General features: G+C 51.9%; 1 protein-coding gene across 1 annotated transcript in view; it reads left to right on the forward strand.

The window, feature by feature from the left end:
* The first annotated feature begins 1,215 nt into the window (after positions 1 to 1,215).
* LOC143833815 (uncharacterized) overlaps positions 1,216 to 22,372 on the forward strand; it is a 40,967-nt gene continuing 19,810 nt past the window's right edge. Inside the window, 8 exon segments of the mRNA XM_077330041.1 lie at positions 1,216 to 1,346; positions 1,874 to 2,469; positions 2,649 to 2,829; positions 3,332 to 3,411; positions 4,679 to 4,805; positions 6,275 to 8,065; positions 8,144 to 8,407; positions 18,914 to 19,865. Coding sequence (XP_077186156.1) covers positions 1,996 to 2,469; positions 2,649 to 2,829; positions 3,332 to 3,411; positions 4,679 to 4,805; positions 6,275 to 8,065; positions 8,144 to 8,407; positions 18,914 to 19,865 — 3,869 coding nt within the window. The 5' untranslated portion in view covers positions 1,216 to 1,346; positions 1,874 to 1,995.

Genomic DNA, 22,372 nt, shown 5'->3' on the forward strand with positions numbered 1-22,372 from the left:
GGGCTACGTTTCACCCATCCACCCTGGAGAAGGCTGTTCTGAATAATACCAAAAAAGTCAAAATATTTCAGTCGTGGCTCAGGAAGGATTTTAGCCAAAACACATTTGGTTCTTAGGGGTTTACCCTTCAGTAATGTTGCCCTGTCAAGTCACTGTTCCCTCCCCCCCTTCAGACTCCAAAACTGGCTTTGGATTCAGTCGCCGTTCCCTCACAAAGCCAGTCATTGTTCTGGAAAATCCACTGCAGATTTTCATACCAACCATGTTTAAGCATTGGCCATGTCTGCCTACTGCCAATTCCTACCTCTGTTTCTTTCTACCCTGTTCCTGGCTTTCTCTTTTCTAAGGCTGCCTTGCTTTCCAGTGAGGACTTGGAGCACCTCACAGCAATTCTTCCCTCGCTGGCGGTCCTGAAGCTGCAGCTGGGCAGATCCTTATGCTAGGCTGATGCCGCATTGAGCAGGGGTGGGACAAGATGGCCCATTATGGCCCCTTCCAGCTCTAGGATTTTCTGTTTTATTTTCACACCAGTTTTGCATGGTGGGACAGGTGCGTGAGAGTGTGCAACCAGGCCGAGCTCTCCCAGCTAGCTTCTGTGACGCAGCGTGGATTCGGATCCTAGTTTGTCACGCTGAAAACTGAGCCTCTGGGCAGATGTAGAGGGTCCACCCCCCAACCCAAGCCCAGCCCAGCCCAATCAGTGCAGGTGGTCAGAGGATGAAGACACCAGAGCCCTGCTGGGTCAGGCCAGTGGCCCACTGAGTCCAGCATCCACACAGGGGTCAAATCCCTTGCCCTGGAGGGCCCCCAAAGCACAAGATACAGCAGGCTTTCTTGACAGCAATTCAAGGGTTTCCCAAAAGGGTGGGGGTTAATGGTTAATATATTTTTAAAATGTGTTAAAACATCGATGGGGTGACCTCTGGTCCTATATGGTCATGTCAACGCCCCCTGATGGGCCTGGAGGGGTCCTTGGGGGGGGGGCGTGGGTGCAAATTCTGCCCAATCACAGCACCTTGGGGGGGGCACATTTCTGCCGCCTGCTCTGCTCTAAGGCGGGGATAGTCAACCTGTGGCCCTCCAGAGGTCCATGGACTACAGTTCCCATGAGCCCCTGCCAGCGACAGCTGGCAGGGGCTCATGGGAACTGTAGTCCATGGACCTCTGGAGGACCACAGGCTGACTTGCCCCTGCTCTAAGGCGTGGCGAGAGGGTTAAGGCCAGCGAGTCCGCCTTCCCAGAGCGGCGCCGCGGGGAGCCCGCCGCTCTCTCGCTCGCTCTCTGTGCCCCCCCCCCCCCCAGCTAGGGGGAGAGAGGAGGGGGCTTCGCAGCCGCCGCCGCCGCCGGTGAGGGGGGGGGCAGAGGGGGTGCGACCCCCGAGGCAGAGCGACCTCCGGCCCGCGCAGGGGGACCAAGGGTGGGTGGGTGGGCGGGTGGGTGGGTGGGTGGAGGGGGGTCGTCGGCTCCTCCCCTCCCTCCGAGGCCCCCCCGGGTGGGTCTCTCCTAGAGGAGCCGGGAGGAGGGGGAGGCTTTGCGGGGCGGACCGCCCTCGGCCTCCCGAAATCTCCAGGCCTGGAGCTGGCACCCCGCCCCCTCTCTCCCGCCTGTGGCCAGAGGGAGCCAGGAGGGCGCGGGTGGGGGTCCCAGGCCCGGCCTGCTGCCGGCAAGAGGGGCTCAGAGGGGCCTGCCCACCCCCGTGTCCCTTGGGGGTCAGCCCACTTTCCTTCCAGGACCTGCCCTGGGGGGGGGGTCGGCCTTGGTCCGGCTGTCCTGGACCGGGGAGGGGGGGGGCTGTGCCTGGAGAGGCAACAAGCCGGGTCGGTGTCGGCGAGAGCCTGCCTTGGAGCTTAGCATTTCGCCCCCTTCCCTCCAGGGAGAAGACTCAGAGGAGGACAGTCAGCGTCTGTCTTCGCTCCTGCTCAGAGAGGGGGAAAGTCAGCCCCTGCAAGACTGCGGAGCCGCCCTGAATTTGGGGTGGCCCTTCTGCCGAAGGCCATGGGAGAAGAACAGGGTGGATTTTGGACCCTTTCGGAGGCTGCAGCCCAGCGGGAATGGCGCCCGGGAGAGGAAGACTCGGGGTGTGCAGAAGCAGCCAGAGGGCCCGGTCTCATCGAGGCAGGAAGCAGGGGGAAGCCCTGGGAGAGGGTCCTGCAGCCATCTCCGGGAGAGGACACACCCAACTCCGATGCCCCCCGCCAGAATTTCAGGCAGTTCCATTACTGGGAGGCGGAGGGGCCCCGGGAGGTGTGCAACCGTCTCCACGACCTTTGTTGTCGGTGGCTGAAGCCGGAACAGCTCACCAAGAACCAGATCCTGGACCTGGTGATCCTGGAGCAGTTCCTGGCCGTCCTGCCCCCGGAGATGCAGGGCTGGGTGCGGGAGTGCCGGCCGGAGACCAGCTCCCAGGCGGTGGCCCTGGCCGAAGGCTTCCTCCTGAGCCAGGCAGAGGAGAAGAACCAGGAGCAGCAGGTGAGAGATTTTCATCCCCATCATTCCGGTGATTCCCTGGGAGATCCCAAAATTCCCCTCCAGTGGTGCAGCTTTTTCTTGCTGTCACAGTAGGGACCGTCTGATGATCCCCAGATTTTTGTCTGCCTTATTCCTTTTCGAACCTCCTCCCCCTCCTGGGATCTTCTTTGCTGTTTCAGGGGCAAGGGGCATCAACAGGCACGGCTGCAGATTTCCCAGCGGCGGAAGAAGATCCACCAGGCACTGGAGAAAGACTGCTGTCAGATCGGCAAGGTGACCGAAACGCCACCCAGACAAGTAAGAGTGACTGGGACATCTTTCTGCTTGCTTCTTGTCTCCTGCAGTCTCCCCCCAATTCAGGTGGGCTTAAAGTGCCTTCAGAATTGTAGCCAACATGCCAGCCGCAGCCGGGGGCTTTCAAAGCAAGTGAAAAACCGAGGTGGCTGGCGATTGCCTGAAGGACATAAGAAGAGCCCTGCTGGGTCAGACCAGCGGTTCATTCACACACCATAAGTAATGCACTTTCAGTCCACTTCCAATGCACTTTAGCAATCAGTCAGTGGATTTTGCTGTTCCACACAGTGAAATCCAGTAGCAAAGTACATTGGAAGCACATGATGTAGTATGTGTGAAAGTGCCCCAGTAGTCCCATCCAGTCCAGCCTCCTGCCTCACACAGTGGCAAGCTGCTTTGGGACTCGTTTGGGTAGTGAAAAGCAAAGTATTTAAAAAAAAAAAACAGCTCTCCTCCATGCTTAGGAGCCAGACTGAAGAGACATTTCATCCAAGGCAGCGAAATTCAATCGAACTACAAAAAGGAAACTGCACAAGAGATTCGCACTGTCTTTTTATGCTCATTGCAGGTAGTCAAATGACTCCATCAACACCTCCTCACTCACCTGTTTATGATGCTGTGGTGCCAACGCCTGTGAAACCAGACCAGGTAGGAGAGGGACACAGCAAGAAGATGGGGTACTTCTGTCTCTCCCGCAAAGCATGTATCAGGAAGGCCAAACCTGAACCCTGCGGGTTCCCAGAACTAGTGCGCACAAGAAAAACAGTCTCAAGAGTCATCTGTTTGCAACGCACAGCTCTAAAAGCATACTGCACGGAAAACAAGAAAAAACTAGATGAACTATCTAACACATTCAAGACTTGAGTCCAGTGGCATCTTTAAGACCAATGAAGATTTATTCAAGCCGTGCGCTTTCGCCTTGAATAAATCTTTGTCGGTCTTAAAGGGGCCACTGGACTCAAATTTTGGTGTGCTACTTCAAACCAACATGGCAACCCACTGGAATCTGCATTCAAGAGTTGTATTTGACGACACCATCGTACAGTCACGAAACTGAAGGCCTCAGCACAAACATTCTCTACATCGTTGCCCATTTGTAAATAAGCAGATTGCAGTCAAGGCCTTTGGTCCGTCAGATTCCAAGCATGTCTCTTTCTTACAGTTCTTAGCCCTCTCATTGTTTTCTGGCTAACTGAGGTAGGGATGCCAATCCCCAGGTGAGACCAGCTCAACTACAGAGGACGGAGAAAAGAGCTGCTTGGGAGGGTAGACCCCATAGCATTAATCTCCACTGAAGACCCTCCCCATTCACCCACTCCTGGCTCCACCCCCAAAGTTTCCAGGTATTTTCTAACCCTAAACGTAGGTCTGGCAATAACAATTAACCAATCTGGATGTGACTTTGCTAGAACATTCTAGAAAACCACCTCATCACTCCTGATTCTCCCCCTCTTATAATTTCCAGGCAATAACAACTATCAGGACATGTGCCTGCTAGAACCTTCTAGGAAATCACCTCAGGGCCCCTGAAAGTGTTCAGGTGATAATGATGAACCCATCAGGACCTGTGCTAGCTGGAACCTTCTAGGAAATCACCTCAAGGCTCCTGATCCTCACAGGTTCTCACGATGAGCTGATGATCTCATTCCTCCCTCTGCCCTTGAAGGGGAGAAGCTGCCTGTTGGCCAAGAAGCCCAATTAACACCAGCTGCAAGATGGAATGAGACCATTACTACACCCCTTAACCCTTGGGGAGAAATCAGGGGTGCTTTGCCTCCAAGCAGGCTTCTCTATCCCTATCCTGCCAACGTGTCCCTTCCACAACCTTTCCTCTATGTGCCCTTTCCAGTTGTGCTGAGGTGGGCGGGACCATGAGGACTTCTCTGAGGAGAAAATGTTCTTCTTCTTCTTCCAGGGCCCGGTGTCCTTTGAGGAGGTGGTTGTGTCTTTCAACGCGGAGGAGTGGGCTCTGCTGGATCCAGGCCAAAGAGCCCTGCACAGGGAAGTCATGGTGGAGAATTATGGGATCGTGGCCTCTTTAGGTAAGGCTTCCTTGATTGGCGTAACCAGTGGAGGTGCTGAACGGGTGGATGGGGGTGCTCTTGGTCGGCGTGAGGGGTCACGTAGGGTGCGGTACACGGCCTGTCTGAATAGGTAGCCTCCAGGTTACTGTGGCATGAATCCACACGGCTAGTTCGGTGGTGCCAGGATGAGGTGGAAAATGCTATCACGTTTCAGCCAACTTGTGGTGACCCCAGAGGGGTTTCAAGGCAAGAGATGAGCAGAGAATCTTTGCCATGGAGCAGACGTCTGAAGGACCACCTCTCCCAGTGTCCCCCCCCCAGAGCAGGGGTAGTCAACCTGTGGTCCTCCAGATGTTCATGGACTACAATTCCCATGAGCCCCTGCCAGCATTTGGAGGACTACAGGTTGACTACCCCTGCCCCAGAGAGTATTATGCTCTGCAAACACCCATCTGCTGGCAGTCCCCAACCCCAAGGATGTGCGTCTGGCCTTGATCAGAGGCAGGGCCTTTTTGTCCTTGGCCCTAACCTGGCAGGATGAGTTGCCCGGTTGGATGTAGGCTCAGCTGTCAGAGCTCCGCAGGGCCTGTAAAATGGCACCCTTCTGCCAGGCTCAGTTCCAGTCAGAAGCTCTATGCATCTCCCTCCTCCATGTCCTCCTTCTTGGCTTTGACATCACCTCAGCCCAGCCTAGTTGAGTCTCCTCTAGTTGGCAGGGCTGCTGTGCAGTGTGATCTCCAGGGCCTCTATCTCAAGCCCTTGCCCAGGAGCTGTGGGGGGCTGAACCAGAGACCTCCCGTGTACAGACCTGGGGGTGAGTGCTGAGCAGCCCCTGAGACCACCTGGTTCAAATGAAAAGACATTTTAAACTCACCAAATAACACCCCTCCAATGGACTTCCAATGCCCTTTGCAAGTGGAATTGACGGTGTAAAATGGCAAAGTCCACCTGCACACGGTTGCCGAAGTGGCTTCTTGAGCCTGTGTGGAAGCGCCGTAGCATTTTGTGCCGTGCTTGGAATGAACCTGAGCTGAAACTGTTTAATATGTCACTGAAGACATTTCCTCTGAACGGCAGCCAGTTCATGTTTGTTCCTCGATTTCAGGCTTCTGTTTCTAGCTTCTAGAGGAGGCTTTCTCAGCCAGCGTTTCGTGAAACCCTGGGGCTTCTGGATAGCCTGGGAAGGGTGGGAGTTAATTAATTTTTGAAATTTGTTAAACATTTATTTGGCGATATGAATATATATGGTTATGATGACCCCCCCCATGGCCAGTGAAGGGCCTGGAGGGGGTGGGGAGGGGAGGGGCTGTCAGTGGGCGGGGACACAGCTTTGCTTCCCAACCACCCTCTGTACAATCACACCCCTTCTGTTTTTCCTTTTTTCTTTTCAAAGCCTGAAGAATGTTTCAGGGGTTTCTCAATGGTAAAAAAGTTGAGAAAGGCAGGTCTGGATCTCTGATTTATTCCGTCTCATTTTCTTCCCACAGGCGATGGATGGAATAAAGAGGCCAAGGATGATAGGCCGGGGATGCCGAGGGGAAGGGGCAGATTGCAGCCGTCTGGAACACAGAGACAGAAAACAGAGATAAATGCCCTGCCGGAACCCTTTCCTCCACAGCTCGGTGACTTGAAGGAAACCTCGGTCCAGGGCACCAAAGACGAAAGCCCCAAAAGGCACCAGTGCCCGCTATGTGAGAAAAGCTTCACCTACAAATCAAGGCTGAATCGCCACTGGCGAGTCCATACCGGGGAGAAGCCCTATAAGTGCTCTGTGTGCGGGAAGAGTTTGTGCAGCAACGCCAGGCTGCAGACGCACCAACGGATCCACACCGGGGAGAAGCCATTTAAGTGCTCCGAGTGCGGAAAGAGCTTCACGGAGAAGTCAGACCTTAGGAAACACCAGCGGAGGCATGCAGGAGGGGAGCTGTACATCTTGCTGGAGTCGGGAAAGCGGTTTGCTTGGCGCAAATCCCTGGTCTTCCACCCCAGGAAGCGTAAAAGCAAGGAGCCATTGAAGTGCCTGGAATGCGGGAAGAGCTTCACCACAAACTCCGCCTTCGTCAGGCATCAGCGGATCCACACCGGGGAGAAACCGTACAAGTGCCTCGTGTGCGGAAAGAACTTCACTCGGAGCACGCACCTGGCGTCACATCAGCGGATGCACACCGGGGAGGTCTATAAATGTTCCGAGTGCGGGAAGAGCTTTGCTTGGAGGGCCTCCCTGCGGTTGCATCAACGCATCCACACCGGGGAGGACTATAAATGCTTGGAGTGTGGAAAGAGTTTTAGCTTGAAGTCCGTCCTGCGAGGGCACCAGAGGATGCACACTGGAGAGAAGCCCTATCAATGCCTGGAGTGCGGGAAGCTCTTCACCTGGAACACCACCCTGATCAACCACCGGAGGATGCACAAAGACGGGAAGCCATTTAAGTGCCTCGAGTGCGGGAAGAGCTGCAGCACAGGATCCGACCTCCGAAGGCACCAGAGGATGCACACGGGTAAGAAGCCCTACAAGTGCTTGGAGTGCGGCAAGTGCTTCAGCTGGAAATCGTACCTGACGGCACACCAGAGGATTCACACTGGGGAGAAGCCATATAAATGCCTCCTGTGCGGGAAGAACTTCACGCGGAAGACGCATCTGAACTCGCATCAAAGAATGCACACGGGGGAGAAACCCTATAAATGCCTGAAGTGCGGAAAGAGCTTTGCTTGGAGTACCTCCCTGAGTTTGCACCAAAAACTCCACACGGGGGAGAACTATCAGTGCTTGGAGTGCGGGAAGAGCTTCCGCCTGCGGTTGGTCCTCCGAGAACACCAAAGGAGACACACGGGAGAGAAGCCGTATAAGTGCTTTGAGTGTGGGAAAGGCTTCTCCACCAACAAAACGCTGGGTTACCACCAGAGGATTCACTCGGGCGAGAAGCCCTTCAGGTGCCCGGAATGCGGGAAGGGCTGCAGTACGGGATCGGCCCTGAGAAGGCACCAGCAGATCCACACCGGTGAGAAGCCCTACAAATGCTTCGAGTGCGGGAAAAGCTTCACGTGGAACAAAACGCTGATTTACCACCAGAGAGTTCACACCGGAGAGAAGCCCTACAAGTGCCTGGAATGTGGGAAGTGCTTCAGCTGGAAATCGTACCTCACGGCCCATCAGAGGATTCACACTGGGGAGAAACCATACGAATGCCTGGTGTGCGGAAAGAACTTTACGCGGAAAATGCACCTGAAATCGCATCAGCGGATGCACACGGGGGAGAAACCATATAAGTGCTCGGAGTGTGGGAAGAGTTTTGCTTGGGGCACCTCCCTGAGCTCCCATAGGCGCATCCATTCTGGAACAGACTACCAGTGCTTAGAGTGTGGGAAGAGCTTCAGCCTGAAGTCTGTCTTTAGAGGGCATCAGAGAATCCACACTGGGGAGGAGCCGTACAAGTGCCTGGAGTGTGGCAAGAACCTGAGCACCAGCTCGGCCCTCACAAGGCACCAGAGGGTGCACACGGGGGAGAAACCCTTTAAATGCCTGGTGTGTGGAAAGAACTTTACGCGGAACATTCACCTGAAATCCCATCAGATCATGCACACGGGGGAGAAACCGTACAAATGCCTAGATTGTGGGAAGAGCTTTGCATGGAGCTCCTCTTTGAGTTCCCATCAAAAAATCCACGCGGAGGAGAGCCCCATGGCTGCTAAAACCACGCACAGCATGGAAAGCATTTCAGATGTGGTAGAAATCATCATATGAGCTATTTAGAAGGAGGAGAGCCACTTTTCACCGCCTGAGGGAGTCCGAAAGCAGCCTACAAACACATTTCCCTTAACTCTTTGGTTTTAACTGTTTGGGAAAACCCTTCTTTGATTTCATGGGACTTTAAGAGCCAGCTTGGTGTAGTGGTAAAGAGTGGCGGACTCTAATCCAGGTTTGATTGCACACTCCTCCTTCATAGGCAGCCAGCTAGGTGAACTAGGACTCATCACAGTTCTCTAAGAGCTGTTCTTGCAGAGCAGTTCTCTCAGAGCTCTTGCCACCCCACCTACCTCACAGAGTGTTTGTTGTGGGGGGAGGAAGCGAAGGTGAATGTAAACCAGTTTAAGACATATGAGGCCTGCTGGTTGACCTTGGGCCAGTCAGAATTCTGTCAGAGCTCTCTCAGCCCCACCTACCACAGAGTGTCTGTTGTGGTGAGTAGAGTAGGCAATTGTAAGCCACGTTGAGACTTCTTCAGTTAGTAAAAAACAGAGTATAAAAGTCAGCTCTTCTTCTCTCCCCACAACAGACCACCTGTGAAGTAGGTGGAGCTAAGAGAGCTCTGAGAGAACTGCCCTAAGAGAATTGTGACTGGCCCAAGGTCGCCCAGCTGGCTGCATGTGGCGGAGAAGTGGGGAATTGGACCTGGTCCTCCAGATTAGAGTCTGCTGCTGTTAGCCGCTACACCCCGCTGGCTCTTTTAAAATCCAGAGAAAGCAGAGAAGAGTTTTTCTAGAAAATCGGAACCTGATTACCATGATATTCTTGAGGGGTAATTCTGGTGCTGATTTCCTTCTATCACAGGATCCCAATTAAGTTAGAACCCCCCAAATCTTGTGCAGGGGTGGATTGGTCATTCACTTATAGGGAACTCTCCTGCCCCAGAGGGCTGCTGGCCCCTAGACGCTCCCCCCCTCCCTCTCCTCCACGGACGCTGAAGGGCCAGAGATTCAGGAGAGACAGAAGGACATCACACCATGTATTGCTGCCACGGGAGGTGCCGATGGCTTCCCAACTTGGAGGGTGTTAACAGGGGAGTGGGCAGATTCTTGGAGGCCCGAACTCTCAACAGCCTGCTAGTCCTTATGGAGATCTCCTCCCCGCAGCACCAGAGGCAGCGTGCCTTTCTGTATCGATGGAGGGTCCCCTGGCCGCCATTTTGCTTCTACCCCTCCTAGAGACAGCTGACTGGCCAGTGAATGAACAGAAGGGCGAGGGGCCTTGGGTCTGACCCAGCAGGGCTCTTCTTCCGTTCTTCTGTTTTCTGGCTCAGTTTCGACGGTTGACGGGCGTGGTCGGTAGTTTGGAAAGTGTGCTTCTTTGTTTTGTTTTGCGTTTCCCTCTGTGCTTGGCCCGTTCTGACTTTTCTTGCCTCCAAGTAGGTTTGTCTCTGCTGGTCCTTTGAATGGACTCCGTCCTGTTCTGTGTTTTCCATGCCTCTGGAGGGAGACTCTGTCCTCATTGCGCAGGTCAAGGGGTTACTCTCCGAAGCCTTATTTTTTCCTGCATACAAGAATCCCTTTGTCTGCCTGCGTCTGTGGCAAACACTCTGATGGCTTTTCTTGATTTCATGGGTCTTGTAGTCTGTGCTGTAAATCTAAGGGAGTTTTCGCATCACAAATTGGATGTTATTCGTTATTGGCCAGATTTCATGTAACGCGATGCAGGGGCAGGGGTGTCACATAGTGATTCCTTCCATGAATGACGAAGAAGACGGAAGAAGAGTTAGTTTTTATACTCCCCTTTTCTCTGCCTGAAGGAGTCTCAAAGCAGCTTCCAGTCCCCTTTCCTGAGAGAGCCCTGGTATTACTGCTCCGTCAGAGCAGCTCCAACAAGGGCTGTGATGAGCCCAAGGTCACCCAGCTGGCTGCATGTGGAGGAGGAGCAGGGAATCAAACCGGCTGGCCAGAATGAGAAGCTGCCCCTCTTAAGCACTGTGCCAAGCTTATTCGTCTCTGAGGCGCTACGGCCATTTCAAACACTGCAGCTTCCCCCCCCCGACACCCTTTCTTGCTATGAAAGCTGCCTCAGAGGTTTTTTTAAAAAAAAACATTGTAAGCTGAGCGCAATAGTGCTATAACAGGATACTGTTGGGATCAGTTGACCACTTTTTATAAAGTGCAGTGGTGCTGCTATAGCGCTCAGCTTAGAATGTATCTTCCCCCCCCCCCAAAAAAAACCCTCCAAGGCAGCTGCCTTGGCAAAAAAGGGCTGGGGGGGGGGGGATGGCATTCCAGGAAGTGTGACAGACATTTTACCCAGCACACCCCAGCGTGCAAGAGGTGAAAACCGGAAGAAAGCCGTTTTAGTCGATGGTGGTTCAACCGTGCTTTGCTAACCTGGTGCTAGCTAGCAGGTGTGTCTGAACAGGTTCCCTAGCAGCTGGCTACTAAAACAGGTCAGTTTGAAATGACAGGAAAACATCTATCAGCAGGCAGCCATGAAAAAACAGTTTGAAAGCCTCCTAATTGTTGGTTTAAGAGGACAGATTTTTTTTCTGAATGTGTCATGGAAACGGTGCCCTGCAGATTCACCAGCTTTGAAATTTTTAGAGAAAAGAGACATTAAGGGAGCAAACCTGAGCAGGGTTACTCAGGAGTAAGTCTCATGTTACTCCCTAGGGGTTACTCACAGGAAAGCATCCTTAAGACTGCAGCCTCAGTGATGTCTAAAACAGTGAGATCTCAATGTTCCAAAAATAGGGACACCTAGTAGATGAAGATTTGCTCCTGCAATCCTGTTTCCCGTCTCAGGGGAAGCCTTTTGTATTGGAACTGAGAATTACATGTGGTGGGAACAGGTATGATGTGGTAGGAAGCAGCTATGAGCTGAGATGTTCCAGATTCCGATCTCATTTCTGCTATGCACTTAATTGCGGTGGGAAAGCTACCTTCTGATATCCTTAGACCCCTCCCTCCCATACCCGTGGTATGGGGGGGATAATACTGACCCACCTTACAGGGCTGTTGTAAGGATTACACTATATGTAAGGTGCTTTGAAAGTGCTATATAAATGCTGAATAGTAATATTATTAAGGCATTATTTTAGAAATCTCGAATCGAGGGCATTTTGGCCACAATTCAAGACTAAAAGAATGACGTCTTTTGCTCCTCTTGGTGTTAACTGTGTGATAATGTTTTATTAAACAATGTTGTCATGTTTTCTTCTTGTCTCTCATTGCTTTGTCTCATTCTGAACTGGGCTGTAGAGTGTGGATCCTTAAATCTACAGATTAAGTCTAAGTTTGTGGGAAAATCTGAAACTTAAAGGTTTAAAGAAACAAAACCCAAATAATAGAAGCAGAAACCTCTAAGTTTAAGAATAATTTATCATTACTTTTTCTCATTCTGAACTGGGCTGTATGGTGTGGATGCTTAAATCTGCAGATCAAGTCCATGAACAGGTTGTGCCCCCCCCCTCGTTTGTAGAAATATCTTAAGTTTGTCGAAAAATCTGAAACCTAAAATTAAAGTTAAAACCCCCCACAAATAATAGCAGAAACCTCTAACTTTAAGAATTAATGCCCGCTGAAATTCAGTGGCCGTTTGGAGGGTTGCTGGGCAACCACTATAATATTCCTATCCTTCAAGTCTTGGTGTCTGCCAGAGACAGGACAGGGGGAGGGGCTGTTTGGGCCTCACTGTCCAGGCCCATCCAAGCCAGGCTCCCTAGGAACCACAGGGCAGTTGTCACCACATCTTCCATGGCTCTCGGCCCAATTGCAATTTGTTGACAGCAGCCATCTGTCTTCTTGGTTCCTGGGGGGGGGCACAGTGGGAGGGCTTCTGGAGTTGGGGCCGTGCCGATGGACCTCCTGAGGACACCTGGGTTTGGACCATTCTAACCCAGAGCGGGGGACTGGATGGGCCACCGGCCTAATCCTACATGGGAATTGTAGTCCATGGACATCTGGAGGGCCTCAGTTTGACTACCCCTGATTTAAATGGTTTTTTCAAAGTTAGTCTTTGAAACACACTACCTTATATTTTAAGAAGTATATCTTGGATCTACTAAATAGAAAAGAGCAGAGCCCAGGAGCACCTCATAGGCCAGGGAAATTTGTAGCCGGGCACGAGATTTCATGAGTAAGGCTTGCTTCTTCAGATAGTTGGGTAGCCTAATTTTAGACATTATGTTAATATATAAACACTGAGTGCTAAAACTATATTTAAAAAATTTGGCGCAATCTTCCCCTGCCGTTTTGAACATTTAAATTAAAAGGTCCTGAATCTATATATAACATTACAGTAGCTCTAGGTTTAAAAGCTTCCGCCCCAAAACACAGGACCAATAATTTAATACGTTAAAACTAAGCGTTCGTGGCAGGGAAGAGCTTTCGTGAGTCTGCTCACATCTTCCACTACCTGTAGCACCTGAAAGGCTATCCAAATTTGGGGCCCAGGGAGGAGCCTTCTTCAGATTCCTTGTTTTTTCATGTTGCAAAAAGTTCATCCAGCAGGGTCAACCCAGAGTAAGAGCTGCCCTGTAAATGCCTTCTCTGCACAGCCTCTTTCTGCTTTGTTTTCCAGCAAGAGCCCGTGAAAGAGTTAAAGCCAGAGAGTCTTGCTTCCTAGAGAGGTTTCTTTATGGGCTACTAGCCCCCCCCAAAAAAAGCTATTTGATGTTTGCAGCCAGACTTGGGTGAGTGGAGCTGCCTTGGGGGGGGGTCCATGGGGCTGCAGGAGGGGGTTGAGTGGGCTGGGCAATAAGGACTGGAGAGAACCCCCCCATGGAGAGCTGCCCAGCCAGTGGGTGGGAACAAAAGGCCAGGGGGGTAGTGGAGCCCCCTGACCTGTCTCCCCCCCCCCCAGGAAGAAGGCCTGGGCTGCTCCCCCCTTGGGAGGGTCCTGAAACTGGGAAATCAGAGGGTCTCTTTTGCAGAAGACTCTCCCAGGCTGCAAAGACAGAGAGGAGAGGGTGCCTGTGGGATCTAGAGAGATTCAAGGACAGGTTTGCAGAGGAGCTGATGGGTGACTTGGGGAAGAGGGCTGGAACAAGGGATGCCAGCCTCCAGGTGGGACCTGGGGATTACCTGGAGGGACAGCTCATCTCCAGACGACAGAGATCGGTTCCCCCCCTGGAGAACATGGATGCTTTGGGGGTGGGCTCTGCAGCACTGGACCCCACTGAGGCCCCTGTTCTCCTGAGGCTGCATCCCCAAACCTCCAGGAGTTTCCTTGTGGGATCCGGTAACCCTCCCGCCGCAACCCCAGCTGGCACGGAAGGAACTGCGGAAGAAGAAGAGATGGGTTTTTTTAATGGCCTGCTTTCTCCAACCCCCAAAAGGCTTACAAACACCTTTCCCTTCCTCTCCCCACAGCAGATATCATGTGAGGTGGGTGGGACAGAGAGCTCTGGGAGAACTGCCCTGAGAAAACAGCTCTGAGGGAACTGAAACTGGCCCAAGGTCACCCGGCTGGCTGCATGCTGAGGAGTGAGGAATCAAAGCTGCTCTTCCGGAGGAGAGAAAAAGGGACTGTCCCCTGGCAGGCCAGATGCATCGGATGCCTCCCTCCTAAGCCCAGGGACCCCAAGAGGGAAGCCCACTCCATGCTGCAGGTCAGGAGTCCCTCTGGCAGGCTGAGCCGTTTCCTTCCCCTCCTTGCAGGAAGAAGTCACCCGTGTTCACCAGCAATCACCCCCTTGGATTGTCATTCCTGAGCAGGGAGTGGACAACCACAAGCCGAATTTGTGGCTTTTGTGGGGCTTAATTCTTGATCTTTGTCAAGAACATGGCAGATGAACAGGGTGGGTGGTGGTCCCTTTCGGAGGCTGAGGTGAAGCCGGAATGGAAGGGGGGAAAGGGAGATGACCGTGGCCCTGAAGAAGGCAAACAACTCAATTCCTCAGAGGCTGGAAGCCGTGGGGGATTCTGGGAGAGAACGGCGAAGACGTTTCTGGGAGAGGAACCCACAAGCTCCTACCTACGATGCCAAAATTTCAGGCAGTTCAGCTACCAAGAGGCCGGCGGGCCCCGGGAGGTCTGCAGCCGACTCCACCACCTTTGCAGCCAGTGGCTGAAGCCCGAACAAAGCACCAAGCGGGAGATGCTGGACCGGGTGACCCTGGAGCAGTTCCTGGCCCTCCTGCCCCGGGAGATGCAGGGCTGGGTGAGAGGATGCGGGCCGGAGAGCAGCGCCCAGGCGGTGGCCCTGGCCGAAGGCTTCCTCCTCAGCCAGGCCCAGGAGAAGAAGCAGAAAATGCAGGTGAGAAGCTTTTTATCTAAGACAGACTAGACAGACCTGAGATCTTGGCTCAGCGGGGGAGCATCTCCTTGGCACGCAGAAGGTCCCAGGTTCAATTCCCAGCTCCTCCAGTTCCAGACCAGGTAGGAGGTATGATGAAAGGCCTCTGCCTGAGATAGGGATGCCAGTCCCCAGGTGGGATCTGGGGGTCCCCTGGAATTACAGCTCATCGCCAGGTGACAGAGATCTGTTCCCATGGAGAAAGGGGCAGCTTTGGAGGGCAGACACCATAGCATGATACTCCACTGAGGTCCGTCCCTGCCCCAAATATCGCCCCTTCCTGGCTCCACCTGCAAAGGATCCAGGTGTTTCCTACCCCAGAGGCGGCAACCCTGTGAGTAGACCATATTGAACTTGATGAATCAAATTCAATCGAAGGCAAAGGAAGGAAGAAGAAGAAAAAACTATCCAAAGATTGAATTAAGAACCAGAAGTCCACAAATAACCTGAGTTAAGGGTCCAGTGTTGCTATTTCTCAATATACAAATGTATGACCAAACAGGAAAATACATGTATATATTATAAATGAATTAAAAACACAGCCATCTGACAGAGAGGCTGATTCTGTGAAGGCTCAAGGGGGTGGCAGGTGACAGTGGGTGAGCGATAAGGGTTGTGAGTGTCCTGCATGGTGCAGGGGGTTGGACTAGATGACCCAGGAGGTCCCTTCCAACGTGTATTTTTCTATGATTCTTAGAAGGAGTTTGTTCTTATATGCCACTTTTCTCTACCCGAAGGAGTCTCAAAGCGGCTTCCAATCGCCTTCCCTTTCCTCTCCCCACAACAGACACCCTGTAAGGTGGGTGAGGCTGAGAGAGCTCTGATATCACTGTTCAGTCAGAACAGCTTTATCAGTGGCAAGGCCAAGGTCACCCAGCTGGCTGCATGTGGAGGAGGAGCGGGGAATCAAACCCAGCTCGCCAGATTAGAAATCTGTGCTCCTAACCACTACAGCAAGTTGGCTCAAATAATAGCCTCAAATCGGAATAATGTCATACAATTATATCAAACATAGAACTAATTAATTATAAAGGTAAAGGTATCCCCTGTGCAAGCACCGAGTCATGTCTGACCCTTGGGGTGACGCCCTCCAGCGTTTTCTTGGCAGACTCAATACGGGGTGGTTTGCCAGTGCCTTCCCCAGTCATAACCGTTTACCCCCCAGCAGCAAGCTGGGTACTCATTTTACCGACCTCGGAAGGATGGAAGGCTGAGTCGACCTTGAGCCGGCTGCTGGGATCGAGCTCCCAGCCTCATGGGAGCTGAGAAGACATCCCCAATCTTTTTGTTCTCCTGGTTCTCTTTCTGGGGGCTCCGCTTGTATTGCAGGAGCTGAGCCCGAGAGCAGAAAGGGCCACCTGGTCCACAGCAGCGGAGGAGAGCCCAGCAGACCCCAGGAAGGAGATGGCTGCTGACCCAGGGGACACTCTTCTGGGTAAGGATGTTTGGGGTCTCTTTCGGTTTGGTGTGTCTGTCTTGGCTGGGGTGCTTTGAGGTTTCCTTCCATGTCTCTGCCCTTTCAGAGAAAGATAATTATAATCTTAGCCTAGGTATTAAGTTGGTAACTGTCCTTGTCAACTTTATCTTTCTCCTTTACTTTATTTTAAATCCTTAGTGCAATATTAATGCAAAAAAAAATAATAATATAGACTTTAGATATCCAAAAGAGCAGTCCAGGTTATGCACATTAAGGCAAAAAATATTTCCTAATTTTGCAGATGGACAGTTGGGATCTGGAATTGTTTACTTACTTGTATCATTTCCTGCTTTTCTTTCCCACGAGGACGGGACGGTGGCAAGGTGTAGTACAGAGAGCGTTGGGCCTAGATTCTGGGAGACCCCAGTTTGAATCCCCACTTGCTCCCATCCACTTGCTTTCGTTGGCATCTGTGTCAGCCTGGCTGTGGATTCCTGTGTCTTTTGCTGGCCGTAGGATGCAGGAAATCCAGGAGTCTCCGTGACTTTTGAGCAGGACACACAAGGTGTCTGAGGGCGGCCAGGATCGGCGCGCCTTTGAGCTGACTTGGTTACGCCTTTTATCAGAATGACCTTCAAAACATACTGAAATACTTTCCCACATCCTTTAAAAAAGTTTTCATTTAATTTCCTCCCCCAAAAGATTAAAAACTGCAATACTCCTGGGGGGGGAGAGATATATGGAGGAAGACTTCCAATTTGATCTATGACAAATATAAATAAAGTTACAAACTTATCACTTACTTTGTGGTTATCACCAAGCCCTCCCCCCCCTGTTTTCTAAACCTTTCCATGCCCTCCCCTTTAACCCTCAAAACCAAATATCGTCTCTTCATTTCCCTCCCTTCTGTTCAGAAAGGCCATAAGCCGTATTTACCTAGTAATAAATGCAGATATGAGCCTCTTGTGGTGCAGAGTGGTAAGGCAGCCGTCTGAAAGCTCTGCCCATGAGGCTGGGAGTTCGATCCCAGCAGCCGGCTCAAGGTCGACTCAGCCTTCTATCCTTCCGAGGTCGGTAAAATGAGTCCCCAGCTTGCTGGGGGGTAAGCGGTAATGACTGGGGAAGGCACTGGCAAACCACCCCGTATTGAGTCTGCCATGAAAACGCTGGAGGGCGTCACCCCAAGGGTCAGGCATGACCCAGTGCTTGCACAGGGGATACCTTTACCTTCACCTTTAAATGCAGATATGGTCTTTTATTTAATGAAAGGACTTAGTTTTTCTTTACAAATCACACTATCTTCACCTTTATCATGTCGTGTCCTTCACAGGTAGTGGAGTTATACTGCAAGAACACAGGAGGCCCCCCCTTCTTGGTGGTTTGGTGGACACAATTTCTGTGCAAACTGATCAGGTAAGGGGGGCGGGAGAATCATTGTGGGGGGGGGAGAGAGAAAGTGAAGACTGCGGCTCATGAATCTCAATACCTCCATCCCTGGGTAGGACGGAGCCTGGTGGAGGCATGTTTTGGGAAGGGAAGGGGAGCCTCAGAGGAGTCTAGAGCCCACCGTCCTGAGTAGCCATGTCCTTCCGGAGAAGAGATCTCTATCATCTGGAGGTCAGTTTTCATTCCAGGAGATGTCCAGGCTGCACCGGGGGTCTGGCAACCCTCCTGTTTCCAACAGACGATGCCTCCCTCGAAAATGCCCAGAATCGAAAGGGCTGTGGCATCCCTTACAAGGAGGGAGCGTTCTCTCTTTCAGGGCCCCGTGACGTTCGAGGAGGTGTCTGTGGATTTCACCGAGGAGGAATGGGCGCTGCTGGATCCGGGCCAAAAAGGCCTGCACTGGGAGGTCATGCTGGAGAATTTTGCCAATCTGTCCTGCCAAGGTAAGGCTGCTTCTCCTTTAGGTAGCTGCAGTCTGTGAAGTCCCTGAGTCTGCCGGGAGGGCAGTATATAAATATAATAAAATAAATAAAGGTTTCCAGAACTGGGATCCAATGCCAGGGGACTTATTTCATTTATTTATATTTATAACTACACTTACAGCCCACCCCTCTTGCTCCAGCCATTTCGGGGCAGGACAGTATAAAAACAAACAATAAATAGTTTAAACTTTAATAAAATATAATGTTTTCAGGATTGAAGACCGGATCAGTGTCAAGGTTCTGGTTACGACCTTCAAAGCCCTAAACTGTCTCTGGGGCCAGCTCTCCCCATAGGTGCCCCAAAGGACTGGGGACCAGAATTTGCTTCGGCTCCCTGGCCCATGGAGATTAGACTGGCCTCCACCAGGCCCAGGGCGTTTTTGGCGCTGGCCCCAGCCTGCTGGAGTGCTCCGCCGAATGAGGTTTGGAGGGTGGAGTTGGGAGATTTTGGATCTGTGAGTGGTCACTTTTGCATCCACAGAAGTCTCTCTTCTGGATCCAGGCTATTGCCTTGATTCCTTCCATGACTTCAGGCTTCCGTTTCTCCATCACCGATTTTCTCACTTTGCTGCAGCCGCGGATGAATGGAAGAGCGAGCGCAGGGAGGCAGCACTCACGGAGCTGCTGAGCAGAGGCAGATCAAAAGCGTGGCTGCGGCCAAAGAGAAAAACAGACATAAAACAGGAAAAGGGGGACGAATCCTCTGCTTCTCCGTCCGGGGACTTCCACGACATCCAGGACAAGGCGGCTGGCAGGAAAGAGCAGAGCCAGTGCCCCGTGTGCGGGAAAGTCTTCCTTCGCAAATCGAGCCTCTATCTCCACTGGGTCATCCACACCGGGGAGAAACCTTTCAAATGCTCTGAGTGCGGGAAGAGCTTCCGCCAGAAGGCCAACCTGAGCAGGCACCAGGTGATTCACACCGGGGAGAAGCCCTTTGCGTGCCTGGAGTGCGGGAAGAGTTTCAGCCAGCGGGAAAAACTGATCCGACACCAGGCCGTCCACACAGGGGAGAGGCCGTACATTTGCCTGGAGTGCGGGAAGTGCTGCAGAGACCGGACGGAACTGATCGGCCACCAGAGAATCCACACAGGAGACAAACCGTTCAAATGCGCTGAGTGTGGGAAGAGGTTCTTCCAGCGGGCCAAGCTCCTTCGCCATCAGAGAATCCACACGGGGGAGAAACCATACACGTGCCTGGAGTGCGGGAAGAGCTTCCGCCAGAAGGCCAACCTGATCAGGCACCAGGTGATTCACACTGGGGAGAAGCCCTTTGCGTGCCTGGAGTGCGGGAAGAGTTTCAGCCAGCGGGAAAAACTGATCCGACACCAGGCCGTCCACACAGGGGAGAGGCCGTACATTTGCCTGGAGTGCGGGAAGTGCTGCAGAGACCGGACGGAACTGATCGGCCACCAGAGAATCCACACAGGAGACAAACCGTTCAAATGCGCCGAGTGTGGGACGAGGTTCTTCCAGCGGGCCAAGCTCCTTCGCCATCAGAGAATCCACACGGGGGAGAAACCATACACGTGCCTGCAGTGCGGAAAGAGCTTCATCCAGCGGATAGACCTGACCTCCCATCAGCGCATGCACACGGGCGAGACGCCGTATTCCTGCCCCGAATGCGGAAAGAACTTCAGCAAGAAGTCTAACCTCAAAAGACACCAACGGGTTCACACGGGGGAGAAGCCGTTCAAGTGCAAGGATTGCCCCAAGAGTTTCTGCGACTGAGCGACTCTCGTGAAGTACCAGCGAGCTCACGCGGAGGAGAAAACATTCAAATGCCTGGACTGCGGGAAGAACTTTGTTTGGAGCACCACCCTCACCTCACACCAAAGATCGCCCACGGGAGCGACTATGTAAACGCTCAAAGAACTAGGGAAAACTTCAGTCAGGACAGAGGGCCAGCAAGACCTCAGGGGGGGGGGGAACTATGTAAATACGCAGTTTATTGTGTAAACGCTAGTTTCTATTCCACTCGTTTGTGAGTTCGCACAGGACAGGAACCATGTTTGTATTTGAGGTGTGAGACAAGCTGATCAAAATGGGTCGCTGTGTTGGTCCTTAGCAATAGAAAAGAGCAAGAGTCCAGTAGCATCTTAAAGGCTGACCTGATTTGTGGCAGGGTATGAGCTTTCATGAGTTAGTCTTTAAGGAGAACATGGACTCACAAAAGCTCATACCCTGCCACAAATCTGGTTAGTCTTTAAGGAGAACAGGGACTCACAAAAGCTCATACCCTGCCACAAATCTGGTTAGTCTTTAAGGAGAACAGGGACTCACGAAAGCTCATACCCTGCCACAAATCTGGTTAGTCTTTAAGGAGAACAGGGACTCACGAAAGCTCATACCCTGCCACAAATCTGGTTAGACTCTAAGGAGAACAGGGACTCACGAAAGCTCATACCCTGCCACAAATCTGGTTAGACTTTAAGGAGAACAGGGACTCACAAAAGCTCATACCCTGCCACAAATCTGGTTAGTCTTTAAGGAGAACAGGGACTCACCAAAGCTCATACCCTGCCACAAATCTGGTTAGACTTTAAGGAGAACAGGGACTCACCAAAGCTCATACCCTGCCACAAATCTGGTTAGACTTTAAGGAGAACAGGGACTCACCAAAGCTCATACCCTGCCACAAATCTGGTTAGTCTTTAAGGAGAACAGGGACTCACCAAAGCTCATACCCTGCCACAAATCTGGTTAGTCTTTAAGGAGAACAGGGACTCACAAAAGCTCATACCCTGCCACAAATCTGGTTAGTCTTTAAGGAGAACAGGGACTCACAAAAGCTCATACCCTGCCACAAATCTGGTTAGACTTTAAGGAGAACAGGGACTCACGAAAGCTCATACCCTGCCACAAATCTGGTTAGACTTTAAGGAGAACAGGGACTCATGAAAGCTCATACCCTGCCACAAATCTGGTTAGTCTTTAAGGAGAACAGGGACTCACAAAAGCTCATACCCAGGTTTTTGACTTCAGTGAATAAGCCTGTCTTACGAGGAACCATCAGATGGCCGTCTAATAAAGCATGTCTTTACGTTATGGCAGAATGGTGACTGGGGAACACATCGAGTTCCTTCTTCTCAAAGCTGGTATCCCCGGGTTAGAAACGATAGAGAAAAGGGGCAGTGGACATTTTTAAAAGGGATGGCTCATCTTCCCTCTGACAAAACGGCACCTTTTAGCCCTGGGAGGGTGCACTGGATATTTAATTGACATGGGAAATTCCCACTGGCTGGTTTCCCTGGAGGACAGCTGTCAGCCAATGGGAAGCTCAGCCCAAGAGGCCCTTCTAGGAACAGCGGAAGCTTATTTAGAGAATAACATGGGGGATTTTCACATTACCTTTCTAAACTGGATGTTATTTGTCACCAGCCTGATTTCGACTGAAGCGATCTGGGGATGGGGGTTTCATACAGCGAATTTCCTTCCGTTAATGAGCAGACTCTCAAGCTCTATGGTAATTTCAAACAGTGCTGCTTCCCTCCCACATGTGATCTTCCTTTAGCATTCTAATAGGAGTGCTATAGCACTCAACCACTATAGCTCTTCACTGCTGAGGGAGCCCCATGGAAAGGCTGCTATAGCGTTGAAGTGCTATGTAGTGGTGTAGTGCTATAGCGCTCATATTAGAATGTTTAAAAAAATCTGTGGAAGATTGTGCTGCAAAAGAGGTGTGTGAGGGGGGGGGGAAGGGGCATTGCAGGAAGCACAATGGACACTTTAAGCAGCACACCATAACAATTCAGAAGCATGACAAAGGGTAGAATAGGAGGGCAGGACAGTTTCCTCAAATGTGGCTCAACCATGCTTTGCTAACCCGACGCAAGTGGGCTTATGTGAACAGGACAATAAATTTTGCATAGGCAACCTGTCCCTAAAATGGAATACGAAGGCAGTTTGAAAATCCCCACAGCCTTGCAGTCGACTCTGGGCTAAGGAGGAACATGGTAAAGCCTTATCACCTCTTGGGAGAGCTGGGGAGAAACTAGATGAGGATTTTTCTTTTCCTTTTGTGGAAAACATTTCAAAATATATATTTGTATTCAATCCTTTTAACCTGGAAACAAAGCATTTACAATACAAGAACCACCACTACCACCACCCCTCTAAAAGAACTGCGACTGGCCCAAGGTCACCCAGCTGGCTGCACGTGGAGGAGCGGGGAAGCAAGCCCGGCTCCCCAGATTAGAGGCCGCCACTCTAACCAATCCCCCAAAGCCTTTTCCGGTGTTGCCTTCTGGCT

This window comes from Paroedura picta, chromosome 3, assembly GCF_049243985.1.
Source record: "Paroedura picta isolate Pp20150507F chromosome 3, Ppicta_v3.0, whole genome shotgun sequence".
NCBI classification, from domain to species: Eukaryota; Metazoa; Chordata; class Lepidosauria; order Squamata; family Gekkonidae; genus Paroedura; species Paroedura picta.